The 17,982-nt window shown below is 47.5% G+C and overlaps 1 protein-coding gene across 1 annotated transcript; it reads left to right on the forward strand.

The window, feature by feature from the left end:
- The first annotated feature begins 15,000 nt into the window (after positions 1–15,000).
- LOC119973727 (histone H2A) lies at positions 15,001–16,100 on the forward strand. The gene has a single exon (XM_038812134.1). The coding sequence runs from the start codon at positions 15,093–15,095 to the stop codon at positions 15,471–15,473; it is 381 nt and encodes a 126-aa protein (XP_038668062.1). The 5' UTR covers positions 15,001–15,092; the 3' UTR covers positions 15,474–16,100.
- The last annotated feature ends 1,882 nt before the right edge of the window (positions 16,101–17,982 follow it).

A 17,982-nucleotide genomic window follows, 5' to 3' on the forward strand; every position in this document is an offset into this window, starting at 1 on the left:
TGACGAGGGTAAACCTCCTACCAGCGAGGTAGTGCCTCCAGTGCCGTACGGCTTCCACGATGGCTTGGGCCTCCTTCTCGACTGAGGAGTGCCGAATTTCGGAGGTGGTGAGGGGGCGCGAACAAAATGCTAGCGGTCTGCCTGCTTGATTGAGGGTAACGGCGAGAGCGACCTCTGATGCGTCGCTCTCCACCTGGAAAGGGACAGACTCGTCCACCGCACACATCGCGGCTTTGGCGATGTCCGCCTTGATGCAGCTGAAGGCCTGGCGGGTCTCAGTTGTCAGTGGGAAGATGGTGGCCTTGATTAGTGGGCGGGCTTTGTCCGCATAGTTGGGGACCCACTGGGCATAATAGGAAAAGAACCCGAGGCACCTCTTCAGGGCCTTGGGGAAGTGGGGAAGGGGGAGTTGCAGGAGGGGGCGCATACGGTCAGGGTTGGGTCCTAGAACCCCGTTTTCCACGACGTAGCCGAGGATGGCTAGTCTGGTTGTGCGGAAAACACATTTCTCCTTGTTATACGTGAGGTTTAGGGTTTGGGCGGTTTGGAGAAATCTGTGGAGGTTGGCATCGTGGTCCTGCTGATCATGGCCGCAGATGGTGACGTTGTCCAAGTACGGAAACGTGGCCCGCAGCCCGTACTGGTCCACCATTCGGTCCATTGCTCGTTGGAACACCGAAACCCCGTTGGTGACGCCAAAGGGGACCCGGAGGAAGTGGAAAAGGCGGCCGTCTGCCTCAAAAGCCGTGTAGTGGCGGTCCTCCAGGCTGATTGGAAGCTGGTGGTATGCAGACTTCAGATCCACTGTGGAGAACATCTGGTAGTGTGCGATCTGGTTTACCATGTCTGCAATCCGGGGAAGGGGGTACGCATCGAGGTGCGTGTACCGGTTTGTGGTTTGGCTGTAATCTACAACCATCCAGTTCTTTTCCCCGGTCTTGACAACCACCACCTGGACTTTCCAGGGGCTATTGCTGGCCTCGATGATTCCCTCCCTCAAGAGTCGCTGGACCTTGGACCTGACAAAGGTCCTGTCCTGTATGCTAGACCGCCTGCTTCTGGTGGCGACTGGTTTGCAGTCAGCGGTGAGGTTTGCGAAGAGTGGGGGAGGGTTGACTTTTAGGGTCACGAGGCTGCATACGGTGAGTGGGGTTAGGCTCCTGAGGTTACATTGGAAATCTAGTCCCAATAGGAGAGGAGCGCAGAGGTCTGGGGGCACATATAATTTTAAATTGGCGTAGTCGGCGCCCTATATTGCTAGGGTTGCGGTAGTGCAGCCTCAGATTTGCACCGAGTGCGACCCAGAGGCGAGGAAGATGGTTTGGTGCGCTGGGAAAATTGTGAGCGAGCAGCGTCTTACCATGTCCGGGTGAATGAAGCTATCTGTGCTCCCGGAGTCGAAAAGGCAAGGCGCTTCGTGCCCGTTTACCCGGACGGTCATCATAGAGCTCCGGAGGTACTTGGGTCGTGACTGGTCCAGGGTGACCACGCTGAGTTACGGGTAGCCGGCGTGGTCGGAGGTGCTGGGGCGGCTCCGTGATGGCTGCCCTTGTTGATCGTACGCGTCGAGCGGCGTAGCAGATGGCAGCCAAGATGGCGGCTCCCGTGAGTCGCACGTGCTGTGAGGGCTGAAAGATAGCTGCCCCCACGGATAGCACGAGGCTGATTACGCGTCTGCAGGGGGCGGAGTCGGCAGACAGGCTGCCACACTGCGGGGTCTGCGGGCCTGTGAGTCTGAGGATCGGGCCTGTGAGTCTGAGGATCGGGCCAGTGAGTCTGAGGATCGGGCCTGTGAGTCTGAGGATTGGGCCTGTGAGTTAGAGTTCTTGGGCCTGGCCAGGCAAACTTTGGCGAAATGTCCTTTTCTCCCGCAGCTGCTGCAGTTCGCATTGTGGGCCGGGCAGTGCTGCCGGGGGTGTTGGGACTGGCCGCAGAAATAGCAGGGTAGCCCCCCATGATGGGTGGGCGGCCGTGCTGCACTGGGGTATCTTTGGTCGGGGGTCGCGTGGTCAGCCGGGAACACGTTAAGGCTCTGGAATGCTACTTCCAGAGCGGAGGCTAACTTTACCGTCTGATCCAGGTCCAGGGTCCCCTTTTCGAGCAGGCGCTGTGTCACGTAGTTGGATCGGACTCCCGCCACGCAGACGTCTCAGACGGCGAGTTCCATATGTTGAGTGGCCGTAATGGCCTGGTAGTTGCAGCTGCGTGCGAGGACTTTGAAGTCGTGTAGGTAGCCTTCTAGCGATTCCCGGGGACGCTGGCAGCGAGTGGTGAGGATGTGTCACGCGTAGACCTCGTTCACGGGCCGTACATAGAGGCGTTCGAGCATCGCGAGGGCGTCTGGGTAGGAGGAGGCCTCGTCGAGTTGAACAGAGATTCGATGGCTCACCCGTGCGTGGAGGAGGCTCAGCTTCTGTTCGTCGGTGACGGAAGGCGTGGAGAAGGCTGCGAGATCGGCCTTGAAGCAACGGAGCCAGTGCGAAAAAATTTATTTCGCCTCCGCGGCCTGCGGATCGAGTTCAAGTCGGTCAGGTTTGAGGGCCGATTCCATAGTTGCGTTTCAGTTGATTAAATTGATGCGACCATCAATTCACTCGAGACAAGAGCACTTAGAACAGTGCCTGCCTGCGACTGATCCAATACTGAGAACCGCCTACAGGTTGACTGTTCTTTATACCTCCCTTCAAGGGGAGGAGCCATGGGCAGAGCCCATACATGCCCCAACATGTTCCCCAAGGATAATGCAATACAATGGCCCATAGGAGAAGCCCACAAGGGCAACAGCACAGCACAGATACAAATACAATGGTGGATTATTGGCATAATACACTCACCACACACACAACACACTGACACACACACCCTGATACAGAAACACTGACACACACACACACACTGACATCCACACACACTGGCAGTCGCTCAAACACAGAGCTACACAATCACTGACATTCACTCAAACACAGAACTACACAATCACTGATATTGACTCAAACACAGAGCTACACGATCACTGGCATGACTCAAACACAGAGCTACACAATCACTGGCATTCGCTCAAACACAGAGCTACACAATCACTGACATTCGCTCAAACACAGAGCTACACGATCACTGACATTCACTCAAACACAGAGCTACACAATCACTGACATTCGCTCAAACACAGAGCTACACAATCACTGACATTCACTCAAACACAGAGCTACACAATCACTGACATTCGCTCAAACACAGAGCGACATAATCACTGACATTCGCTCAAACACAGAGCGACATAATCACTGACATTCGCTCAAACACAGAGCTACACAATCACTGACATTCACTCAAACACAGAGCGACACTATCACTGACATTCGCTCAAAGACAGAGCTACACAATCACTGATATTGACTCAAACACAGAGCTACACAATCACTGACATTCGCTCAAACACAGAGCTACACAATCACTGACATTCGCTCAAACACAGCTACACAATCACTGACATTCGCTCAAACACAGAGCTACGCAATCACTGACATTTGTTCAAACACAGAGCTACACAATCACTGGCATTGACTCAAACACAGAGCTACACAATCACTGACATTTGCTCAAACACAGAGCGACATAATCACTGACATTCGCTCAAACACAGAGCGACATAATCACTGACATTCGCTCAAACACAGAGCTACACAATCACTGACATTCACTCAAACACAGAGCGACACTATCACTGACATTCGCTCAAAGACAGAGCTACACAATCACTGATATTGACTCAAACACAGAGCTACACAATCACTGACATTCGCTCAAACACAGAGCTACACAATCACTGACATTCGCTCAAACACAGCTACACAATCACTGACATTCGCTCAAACACAGAGCTACACAATCACTGACATTCGTTCAAACACAGAGCTACACAATCACTGGCATTGACTCAAACACAGAGCTACACAATCACTGACATTCACTCAAACACAGAACTACACAATCACTGACATTCACTCAAACACAGAGCTACACAATCACTGACATTCGCTCAAACACAGAGCTACACAATCACTGATATTGACTCAAACACAGAGCTACACAATCACTGACATTCGCTCAAACACAGAGCTACACAATCACTGATATTGACTCAAACACAGAGCTACACAATCACTGACATTCACTCAAACACAGAACTACACAATCACTGATATTGACTCAAACACAGAGCTACACGATCACTGGCATGACTCAAACACAGAGCTACACAATCACTGGCATTCGCTCAAACACAGAGCTACACAATCACTGACATTCACTCAAACACAGAGCTACACGATCACTGACATTCACTCAAACACAGAGCTACACAATCACTGACATTCGCTCAAACACAGAGCTACACAATCACTGACATTCACTCAAACACAGAGCTACACAATCACTGACATTCGCTCAAACACAGAGCGACATAATCACTGACATTCGCTCAAACACAGAGCGACATAATCACTGACATTCGCTCAAACACAGAGCTACACAATCACTGACATTCACTCAAACACAGAGCGACACTATCACTGACATTCGCTCAAAGACAGAGCTACACAATCACTGATATTGACTCAAACACAGAGCTACACAATCACTGACATTCGCTCAAACACAGAGCTACACAATCACTGACATTCGCTCAAACACAGCTACACAATCACTGACATTCGCTCAAACACAGAGCTACGCAATCACTGACATTTGTTCAAACACAGAGCTACACAATCACTGGCATTGACTCAAACACAGAGCTACACAATCACTGACATTTGCTCAAACACAGAGCGACATAATCACTGACATTCGCTCAAACACAGAGCGACATAATCACTGACATTCGCTCAAACACAGAGCTACACAATCACTGACATTCACTCAAACACAGAGCGACACTATCACTGACATTCGCTCAAAGACAGAGCTACACAATCACTGATATTGACTCAAACACAGAGCTACACAATCACTGACATTCGCTCAAACACAGAGCTACACAATCACTGACATTCGCTCAAACACAGCTACACAATCACTGACATTCGCTCAAACACAGAGCTACACAATCACTGACATTCGTTCAAACACAGAGCTACACAATCACTGGCATTGACTCAAACACAGAGCTACACAATCACTGACATTCACTCAAACACAGAACTACACAATCACTGACATTCACTCAAACACAGAGCTACACAATCACTGACATTCGCTCAAACACAGAGCTACACAATCACTGATATTGACTCAAACACAGAGCTACACAATCACTGACATTCGCTCAAACACAGAGCTACACAATCACTGATATTGACTCAAACACAGAGCTACACAATCACTGACATTCGCTCAAACACAGAGCTACACAATCACTGACATTCGCTCAAACACAGAGCTACACAATCACTGACATTCGCTCAAACACGGAGCTACACAATCAGTGGCATTCGCTCAAACACAGAGCTACACAATCACTGACATTGACTCAAACACAGAGCTACACAATCACTGACATTCGCTCAAACACAGAGCTACACAATCACTGACATTCGCTCAAACACAGAGCTACACAATCACTGACATTGACTCAAACACAGAGCTACACAGTCACTGACATTCGCTCAAACACAGAGCTACACAATCACTGACATTGACTCAAACACAGAGCTACACAATCACTGACATTCGTTCAAACACAGAGCTACACAATCACTGACATTCGCTCAAACACAGAGCTACACAATCACTGACATTGACTCAAACACAGAGCTACACAATCACTGACATTCGTTCAAACACAGAGCTACACAATCACTGGCATTCGCTCAAACACAGAACTACACAATCACTGACATTCGCTCAAACACAGAGCTACACAATCACTGACATTGACTCAAACACAGAGCTACACAATCACTGGCACTCGCTCAAACACAGAGCTACACAATCACTGACATTGACTCAAACACAGAGCTACACAATCACTGACATTCGCTCAAACACAGAACTACACAATCACTGACATTGACTCAAACACAGAGCTACACAATCACTGACATTCGCTCAAACACAGAACTACACAATCACTGACATTGACTCAAACACAGAGCTACACAATCACTGGCATTGACTCAAACACAGAGCTACACAATCACTGGCATTGACTCAAACACAGAGCTACACAATCACTGACATTCGCTCAAACACAGAGCTACACAATCACTGACATTCGCTCAAACACAGAGCTACACAATCACTGACATTCACTCAAACACAGAGCTACACAATCAGTGGCATTCGCTCAAACACAGAGCTACACAGTCACTGACATTCGCTCAAACACAGAGCTACACAATCACTGACATTCGCTCAAACACAGAGCTACACAATCACTGACATTCACTCAAACACAGAGCTACACAATCACTGACATTCGCTCAAACACAGAGCTACACAATCACTGGCATTGACTGAAACACAGAGCTACACAATCACTGACATTCGCTCAAACACAGAGCGACATAATCACTGACATTCGCTCAAACACAGAGCGACATAATCACTGACATTCGCTCAAACACAGAGCTACACAATCACTGACATTCACTCAAACACAGAGCGACACTATCACTGACATTCGCTCAAAGACAGAGCTACACAATCACTGATATTGACTCAAACACAGAGCTACACAATCACTGACATTCGCTCAAACACAGAGCTACACAATCACTGACATTCGCTCAAACACAGCTACACAATCACTGACATTCGCTCAAACACAGAGCTACACAATCACTGACATTCGTTCAAACACAGAGCTACACAATCACTGGCATTGACTCAAACACAGAGCTACACAATCACTGACATTCACTCAAACACAGAACTACACAATCACTGACATTCACTCAAACACAGAGCTACACAATCACTGACATTCGCTCAAACACAGAGCTACACAATCACTGATATTGACTCAAACACAGAGCTACACAATCACTGACATTCGCTCAAACACAGAGCTACACAATCACTGATATTGACTCAAACACAGAGCTACACAATCACTGACATTCGCTCAAACACAGAGCTACACAATCACTGACATTCGCTCAAACACAGAGCTACACAATCACTGACATTCGCTCAAACACAGAGCTACACAATCAGTGGCATTCGCTCAAACACAGAGCTACACAATCACTGACATTCACTCAAACACAGAGCTACACAATCACTGACATTCGCTCAAACACAGAGCTACACAATCACTGACATTCGCTCTAACACAGAGCTACACAATCACTGACATTGACTCAAACACAGAGCTACACAGTCACTGACATTCGCTCAAACACAGAGCTACACAATCACTGACATTGACTCAAACACAGAGCTACACAATCACTGACATTCGTTCAAACACAGAGCTACACAATCACTGACATTCGCTCAAACACAGAGCTACACAATCACTGACATTGACTCAAACACAGAGCTACACAATCACTGACATTCGTTCAAACACAGAGCTACACAATCACTGGCATTCGCTCAAACACAGAACTACACAATCACTGACATTCGCTCAAACACAGAGCTACACAATCACTGACATTGACTCAAACACAGAGCTACACAATCACTGGCACTCGCTCAAACACAGAGCTACACAATCACTGACATTGACTCAAACACAGAGCTACACAATCACTGACATTCGCTCAAACACAGAACTACACAATCACTGACATTGACTCAAACACAGAGCTACACAATCACTGACATTCGCTCAAACACAGAACTACACAATCACTGACATTGACTCAAACACAGAGCTACACAATCACTGGCATTGACTCAAACACAGAGCTACACAATCACTGGCATTGACTCAAACACAGAGCTACACAATCACTGACATTCGCTCAAACACAGAGCTACACAATCACTGACATTCGCTCAAACACAGAACTACACAATCACTGACATTGACTCAAACACAGAGCTACACAATCACTGGCATTGACTCAAACACAGAGCTACACAATCACTGGCATTGACTCAAACACAGAGCTACACAATCACTGACATTCGCTCAAACACAGAGCTACACAATCACTGACATTCGCTCAAACACAGAGCTACACAATCACTGACATTCACTCAAACACAGAGCTACACAATCAGTGGCATTCGCTCAAACACAGAGCTACACAGTCACTGACATTCGCTCAAACACAGAGCTACACAATCACTGACATTCGCTCAAACACAGAGCTACACAATCACTGACATTCACTCAAACACAGAGCTACACAATCACTGACATTCGCTCAAACACAGAGCTACACAATCACTGACATTCGCTCAAACACAGAGCTACATAATCACTGACATTCGCTCAAACACAGAGCTACACAATTACTGACATTCGCTCAAACACAGAGCTACACAATTACTGACATTCGCTCAAACACAGAGCTACACAATCACTGGCATTGACTCAAACACAGAGCTACACAATCACTGACATTCGCTCAAACACAGAACTACACAATCACTGACATTCGCTCAAACACAGAGCTACACAATCACTGACATTCGCTCAAACACAGAACTACACAATCACTGACATTGACTCAAACACAGAGCTACACGATCACTGGCATTGACTCAAACACAGAGCTACACAATTACTGACATTCGCTCAAACACAGAGCTACACAATCACTGACATTCGCTCAAACACAGAGCTACACAATCACTGACATTGACTCAAACACAGAGCTACACGGGCGGCACGGTGGCACAGTGGTTAGCATTGCTGCCTACAGCGCTGAGGACCCGGGTTCGAATCCCGGCCCTGGGTCACTGTCCGTGTGGAGTTTGCACATTCTCCCCGTGTCTGCGTGGGTTTCACCCCCATAACCCAAAGATGTGCAGGGTAGGTGGATTGGCCACATTAAATTGCCCCTTAATTGGAAAAAATGAATTGGATATTCTAAATTTAAAAAAAAACACAGAGCTACACAATCACTGACATTCGCTCAAACACAGAGCTACACAATCACTGGCATTGACTCAAACACAGAGCTACACAATCACTGACATTCGCTCAAACACAGAGCTACACAATCACTGACATTCGCTCAAACACAGAGCTACATAATCACTGACATTCGCTCAAACACAGAGCTACACAATCACTGACATTCGCTCAAACACAGAGCTACACAATCACTGACATTCGCTCAAACACAGAGCTACACAATCACTGACATTCGCTCAAACACAGAGCTACACAATCAGTGGCATTCGCTCAAACACAGAGCTACACAATCACTGACATTCACTCAAACACAGAGCTACACAATCACTGACATTCGCTCAAACACAGAGCTACACAATCACTGACATTCGCTCTAACACAGAGCTACACAATCACTGACATTGACTCAAACACAGAGCTACACAGTCACTGACATTCGCTCAAACACAGAGCTACACAATCACTGACATTGACTCAAACACAGAGCTACACAATCACTGACATTCGTTCAAACACAGAGCTACACAATCACTGACATTCGCTCAAACACAGAGCTACACAATCACTGACATTGACTCAAACACAGAGCTACACAATCACTGACATTCGTTCAAACACAGAGCTACACAATCACTGGCATTCGCTCAAACACAGAACTACACAATCACTGACATTCGCTCAAACACAGAGCTACACAATCACTGACATTGACTCAAACACAGAGCTACACAATCACTGGCACTCGCTCAAACACAGAGCTACACAATCACTGACATTGACTCAAACACAGAGCTACACAATCACTGACATTCGCTCAAACACAGAACTACACAATCACTGACATTGACTCAAACACAGAGCTACACAATCACTGACATTCGCTCAAACACAGAACTACACAATCACTGACATTGACTCAAACACAGAGCTACACAATCACTGGCATTGACTCAAACACAGAGCTACACAATCACTGGCATTGACTCAAACACAGAGCTACACAATCACTGACATTCGCTCAAACACAGAGCTACACAATCACTGACATTCGCTCAAACACAGAGCTACACAATCACTGACATTCACTCAAACACAGAGCTACACAATCAGTGGCATTCGCTCAAACACAGAGCTACACAGTCACTGACATTCGCTCAAACACAGAGCTACACAATCACTGACATTCGCTCAAACACAGAGCTACACAATCACTGACATTCACTCAAACACAGAGCTACACAATCACTGACATTCGCTCAAACACAGAGCTACACAATCACTGGCACTCGCTCAAACACAGAGCTACACAATCACTGACATTGACTCAAACACAGAGCTACACAATCACTGACATTCGCTCAAACACAGAACTACACAATCACTGACATTGACTCAAACACAGAGCTACACAATCACTGACATTCGCTCAAACACAGAACTACACAATCACTGACATTGACTCAAACACAGAGCTACACAATCACTGGCATTGACTCAAACACAGAGCTACACAATCACTGGCATTGACTCAAACACAGAGCTACACAATCACTGACATTCGCTCAAACACAGAGCTACACAATCACTGACATTCGCTCAAACACAGAGCTACACAATCACTGACATTCACTCAAACACAGAGCTACACAATCAGTGGCATTCGCTCAAACACAGAGCTACACAGTCACTGACATTCGCTCAAACACAGAGCTACACAATCACTGACATTCGCTCAAACACAGAGCTACACAATCACTGACATTCACTCAAACACAGAGCTACACAATCACTGACATTCGCTCAAACACAGAGCTACACAATCACTGACATTCGCTCAAACACAGAGCTACACAATCACTGACATTCGCTCAAACACAGAGCTACACAATTACTGACATTCGCTCAAACACAGAGCTACACAATTACTGACATTCGCTCAAACACAGAGCTACACAATCACTGGCATTGACTCAAACACAGAGCTACACAATCACTGACATTCGCTCAAACACAGAACTACACAATCACTGACATTCGCTCAAACACAGAGCTACACAATCACTGACATTCGCTCAAACACAGAACTACACAATCACTGACATTGACTCAAACACAGAGCTACACGATCACTGGCATTGACTCAAACACAGAGCTACACAATTACTGACATTCGCTCAAACACAGAGCTACACAATCACTGACATTCGCTCAAACACAGAGCTACACAATCACTGACATTGACTCAAACACAGAGCTACACGGGCGGCACGGTGGCACAGTGGTTAGCATTGCTGCCTACAGCGCTGAGGACCCGGGTTCGAATCCCGGCCCTGGGTCACTGTCCGTGTGGAGTTTGCACATTCTCCCCGTGTCTGCGTGGGTTTCACCCCCATAACCCAAAGATGTGCAGGGTAGGTGGATTGGCCACATTAAATTGCCCCTTAATTGGAAAAAATGAATTGGATATTCTAAATTTAAAAAAAAACACAGAGCTACACAATCACTGACATTCGCTCAAACACAGAGCTACACAATCACTGGCATTGACTCAAACACAGAGCTACACAATCACTGACATTCGCTCAAACACAGAGCTACACAATCACTGACATTCACTCAAACACAGAGCTACACAATCACTGACATTGACTCAAACACAGAACTACACAATCACTGACATTCGCTCAAACACAGAGCGACATAATCACTGACATTCGCTCAAACACAGAGCTACACAATCACTGGCATTGACTCAAACACAGAGCTACACAATCACTGACATTCGCTCAAACACAGAGCTACACAATCACTGACATTCGCTCAAACACAGAGCTACACAATCACTGACATTGACTTAAACACAGAGCTACACAATCACTGACATTCGTTCAAACACAGAGCTACACAATCACTGACATTGACTCAAACACAGAGCTACACGATCACTGGCATTGACTCAAACACAGAGCTACACAATCACGGACATTCGCTCAAACACAGAACTACACAATCACTGACATTCACTCAAACACAGAGCTACACAATCACGGACATTGACTCAAACACAGAGCTACACAATCACTGGCATTGACTGAAAACAGAGCTACACAATCAGGGACATTCGCTCAAACACAGAACTACACAATCTCTGATATTCGCTCAAACACAGAGCTACACAATTACTGACATTCGCTCAAACACAGAGCTACACAATTACTGACATTCGCTCAAACACAGAACTACACAATCACTGACATTCGCTCAAACACTGAACTACACAATCACTGGCATTCGCTCAAACACAGAGCTACACAATCACTGACATTCACTCAAACACAGAGCTACACAATCACTGACATTCGCTCAAACACAGAGCTACACAATCACTGACATTCGTTCAAACACAGAGCTACACAATCACTGACATTCGCTCAAACACAGAGCTACACAATCACTGACATTGACTCAAACACAGAGCTACACAATCACTGGCATTCGCTCAAACACAGAGTGACACAATCAGTGACATTCACTGAGACACAGAGCTACAGGGCAGCACGGTGGTGCAGTGACTAGCACTGCTGCCTCACGGTGTTGAGGTCCCAGGTTCCATCCCAGCTCTGGGTCACTGTCCATGCGGAGTTTGCACATTCTCCCCGTGTTTGCGTGGATTTTGTCCCCACAACCCAAAGATGTGCAGGGTAGGTGGATTGACCACACTAAATTAACCCTTAATTGGAAAAAATGAATTGGGTACTCTAAATTTTTTTTAAAACACAGAGCTATACAATCACTGACATTCACTGAGACACAGAGCTACATACATGCCTCCATCGGCCGCGACATTGAGTATAAAAATTGGCAAGTTATGCTGCAGCTGTATAGAACTTTAGTTCGGCCACACTTGGAGTATAGTGTTCAATTCTGGTGGGCACACTACCAGAAGGGTGTGAAGGTTTTGGAGAGAGTGCAGAGGAGGTTTACCAGGATGGTCCCTGGTATGGAGAGCATTTGTTACGAGGAGAGGTTGGATAAACTCGGTTTGTTCTCACTGGGATGACAGAGGTTGAGGGACGACCAGATAGAAGTGTGCGAGGTTATGAGGGGCATAGACAGAGTGGATAGTCAGAGGCTTTTCCCAGGGTGGAAGAATCAATTACTAGGGGACGTAGATGCAAGGGGCAAGGTTTAGAGGAGATGTGCGAGGGAAGTTTTTTTTACACAGAGGGTAGTGGGTGCCTGCAACCCGCTACCGGAAAAGGTAGTGGAAGCTGGTTCGATAGTGATGTTTAAAGGGCGTCTTTACAAATGCATCAATAGGATGGGAATAGTGGGATGCGGACCAAGAGGGTTTTCGGTTAGGCGGGCAGCATGGTTGGCGCAGGCTTGGAGGGCCAAAGGGCCTGTTCCTGTGCTTTTAATTTTCTTTGTTCTTTTGTTATCAAATACATTTTTTAAAGCAGTGACGTCCTTGGCTCCAGGGAGGCAACACACCAATCTGGATTCACGTCTGCACCACAGCAAAACCTAACTACTCATCTCTCAAATACCCTGGGGCGCGATTCTCCCAAACAGGGAGAAATCGTAAGGCTGGCGTCAAAAACGGGCGGGTTTGACGCCAGCCTCCCCCCCCGACCGGGAACCGATTCTGGTCCCCGGTCGGGGCTAGAATGCCGCGGCCGTGAACTCCGGCATCGCGGGCTTAACGAATTTCGTTAAGCCCGCTTGCCAGAGTTTGTGACGGCTGACGCGTCACATGATGTCAGCCGCGCATGCGCGGATTGGAAGACTCCAACCCGCGCATGCGCGGATGACGTCATCGCGCAATTGCGCGAAACCCGCGCATGCGCGGGCCGGGATGCCCCTCAGCCGCCCCGCGAATTGATACAGCGGGGCGGCGGAAGGACAAAGAGTGCACGGGAATCGGACCCGCTGCCCGCGATCGGTGCCCACCGATCGCGGGCCCATGGCACCCTTGGCACGGCCATGGTACTGCCGTGCCAATCGGTGCCATGGTTGCCAAGATCCGAACTTTACGGCCGTTTTTACGAACGGCCAGACCAGGTGTGTTTGTCGTTCGTAAAAACGGCCGTAAAGGGCTTGGACTTCGGCCCATCGGCCAGCTGAGAATCGCTGCTCGCCGTAAAAAAGCGGCAGCAGCGATTCGTGTCGGGAGTCGGGCGTGGGGGGGGGGGGGAGAATAGCGGGAGGGCGTCAGACTAGCGTGGCCGTAAAAATTTACGACCCCCGCTATTCTCCGCACCGTCGTGAGTGCGGAGAATTGCGCCCAGGGCCTGTCACTATTCGTCCTGCAGTTTACTGTGTCCACCTCTTGCAGAGTACCACTGAACATTGTGCTCTCACTTAATCACTTAATCACACTAAATAAATTGTCAACATTTCAGCTTCCCAGAACAAAAAATATAAAATACTGGGCAACCTCAAGTCTGACAGCATCTGTGGAGAGAGAGAGGAGGGGGAGGGGGGAGGGAGCTACCGTTAGAGTCTGAATGACTCTTTGTCAAAGCTTTTCAGGCTAGGAAAGCAGGACTGTACAAGAGAGGAAAGAGAGGCGGAGTGTGAGAATACAACATGGAGAGCAAGCAGAAGGGAAGAGAGTGTAATGTCTGGGGAGGTGGTCCACAAATACACCATGAACAGATGGTTTGGATGGAATAAGCCCCACCCCGAAACTGCAACCAAAGGACAGCCAGGCTCCCAATCCAATGAGGCGATGGCAAATGCGGCACTATGCAAATGAAGGATCCAAATGACCGCCAATGGGAGAGTGAGCTGGCCTGCACCTGACCAATGGCTGTGGTGCTAGTGGGTTATTAATAGGCGGTGACGTATTAGTGGGCGGGATTAATGCGGCTTCTAGAAGCGAAGCAGCTTGTTTGTTACATTGTAGCAGAAATTGACAGGCGGTTACATTGTGTCACATTGTATCCAGGCGGCTGTGCTATTGTATCTCCGGGAGCAGCGATTGAAGATGTCTGGACGGGGTAAGACCGGCGGCAAAGCCCGGGCTAAGGCCAAGTCCCGCTCTTCCCGGGCCGGTCTGCAGTTCCCCGTCGGCCGCGTCCACCGTTTGCTGCGGAAAGGCAATTACGCCGAGCGAGTGGGAGCCGGGGCACCCGTCTACCTGGCCGCCGTGCTGGAGTACCTGTCCGCCGAGATCCTCGAGCTGGCCGGCAACGCGGCCCGGGACAACAAGAAGACCAGGATCATCCCCCGCCACCTCCAGCTCGCCATCAGAAACGACGAGGAGCTCAACAAGCTGCTGGGAGGAGTGACCATCGCCCAGGGAGGCGTCCTGCCCAATATCCAGGCCGTACTCCTACCCAAGAAAACCCAGACCTCGAAAAAATGAGGATCAAGTTCGCTTTGTGAATGATTTGGAGCAATTTCCCACTTTGATTTAGCCGGGGACGGGGGGGAGGGAGGAGGGGGGCGATATCTGAATGCAGCCAATGGAGCCAGTCTTTGGTGTCCTTTTATTTCATTGTAACATTGATGTAACCGATCAGAGTTTGAAAGATCGATGAAGTGTCCGACTGGGAACCGGAAAATCTCTGCTTTGTGGATTCTGCCCGCCGGATAGACCATCGCGTTTTGTATTCCATTTCTGTTTGTAATTTTCCGGGTCCGCAGGAAATGGTTTCGGGCTCTTATTTAAATTGAATGAGGTTCTGGTGAAATCTTTAATTCACATTCCGAGTTGTAGCTGTGTTTTTGTTTTCAGTGAAGAAATGGAGTGTGTCCCCCCCTGAGACTGAGCTGCCCAGTCCTCACCCCCTCTCCCCTCTCTCTCTCTGTTTCTATTTGGTTTCCGGAGAAGGAAATGACTTTTTGCTGTTGAATGGATTTTTTTTTGTTTTGACCATGGAAATCTTCGCTGTTTAATGTATTTGTAGTTTTAGCACTTTAATCGCTGTTTTGGAACTCTGATTTGTTTTTGGGGGGGGGGGACTGATTGAAATAAAATTATGAAATGCGATGTTCGGATGTATTTCTTTTCCAATGGGAGCGAAGGCGGATTGTTCTGTTAAACCAATGAGTTATGCAGACATTTGCAAATTCCAAAGCCAACCAAGGAGTTGGTAAATTGTAGGAAATGTGAGCCACTTTTTGACCATAATCCCACAGACAATGAGATCGGACGGCAGATGTATTTTCGCCGAGACGCCTGTGGGAGTTCCCATTCCTAAGAGTCTCTGAATCCCTTGTGCTTACCTGAGAAGGTAAATGTTATGGAACCTACCTCGGTACAGCCCCCTTCCCATCCCAGTGCAGCGTTTGATTTGGGATGAGAGTAAGCTTGCTTCTCCAGTTGTACAAATAGTGAGTTCTATTTTTGTTTAAGAGGGGAGTGGACTAAAATGCAGATGTCGCTATATTAGAGGAGGGGAAATAACAAGATATTTTTCCCCTGAAATTGACAGCTCTGCAATGTCAGAAACCTGTAACAGTTTGAAATTGTTCCCTTTTGGGTATATTTTACCTGTTTCAAGTTCTCATTTCAAATGTTTAAATGGTGTAACAATCCCATTTGTAATAAATGCATTTGTCACTCCCTTTGCTTGCCTCAATAGTCCATACCAATGTGTTATGCCCCCCCCCCCCCCCCCCCCCAAGTTGTACAACAGGGAACACTCAATGCTGTGGCAATCCAAAGGATTGGATAAATCCAGCCATGTTGCCTCAGTTCAATTGCTGGGTGGACTGAAAGAACAGAAATACATATTGGGTTAAGAACTACTAGGGAACATTGCACAGTGGAAATGTCACTGGCCTACTTACTGATTGAAGGGCTCTGGGAGTGCCAATTCCATCCCCACCAACTAGTGGAATTTTTTTTAAAAATCAAATAGCTTCCAGTTTTTGAAAATTGATGATCATGGCAACTATCATTTGTTGTAAAAACCCATCTGGTTCACTAATGTCCTTTTTTTTAGGGAAAGAATCTGCCATCCTTTCCCAGTCTGTCCTACACGTGACTCCAGCCCCACAGCAATGTGGTTGACTCAACTGAACTAGCAGAGTAAACCAACTGGTGATTGGGAGTAGAGAATAACACACTCATCCTGTCTGCCTCTCTCTCTTCAAATCAGGGCTTTGCAAAGATTGGGAAATAACTGGGCTGAGATTGAGCCTGAAATAGGAGAGGTGGCGGTGTAGTGGTATTGTCACCAGGCTAGAAATTCAGAGACCCAGGATAATGCTCTGGGAGACCTAGTTCAAATCCCACCAGGTCAGATGGTGAAATTTGAGCTCCATAAAAATCTGAGATTAAAAGTCTAACGATGACTATGAAACTTGTTGATTATTGTAGAAATCCATATGGTTCAGTAACGTCCCTTGGGGAAGGAGTCACTATTACCCTCTGGCCTACATGTGACTCAAGATCCGCAACAATGTGAATGATTTTTTAAAAAGCCCTCTGAAATGGCCCAGTAAGCCCCTCAGTTCCAGGACAATTAGGGATGGGCAATAACTGCCAGCACTGTCATTGACACCCACATCCCAGAATAAAATTCGAAAATATAACCGTTCCTAGCCGGTCAGCTGACTGTCAAAACGATCAATAGGTTTGCTCCTGCCCTAGTCAGTAATAATAATCTTTATTGTCACAAGTAGGCTGACATTAACACTGCAATGAAGTTACTGTGAAAATCCCCTAGATGCCACATTCCGGCACCTGTTCGGGTACACAGAGGGAGAATTCACAATGTCCAAGTCACCCAACAGCGCGTCTTTCGGGACTTGTGGGAGGAAACCGGAGCACCCGGAGGAAACTCGCGCAGACACGGGGAGAACGTGCAGACTCCGCACAGACAGTGACCCAAGCCGGGAATTGGACCTGGGTCCCTGGCACTGTG

This window comes from Scyliorhinus canicula, chromosome 11 (assembly GCF_902713615.1).
Source record: "Scyliorhinus canicula chromosome 11, sScyCan1.1, whole genome shotgun sequence".
NCBI lineage: Eukaryota > Metazoa > Chordata > Chondrichthyes > Carcharhiniformes > Scyliorhinidae > Scyliorhinus > Scyliorhinus canicula.

Coding starts and splice junctions, on each gene's coding strand:
- LOC119973727 (XM_038812134.1), top strand. CDS start 15,093: ATGTCTGGACGGGGTAAGACCGGCGGCAAAGCCCGGGCTAAGGCCAAG.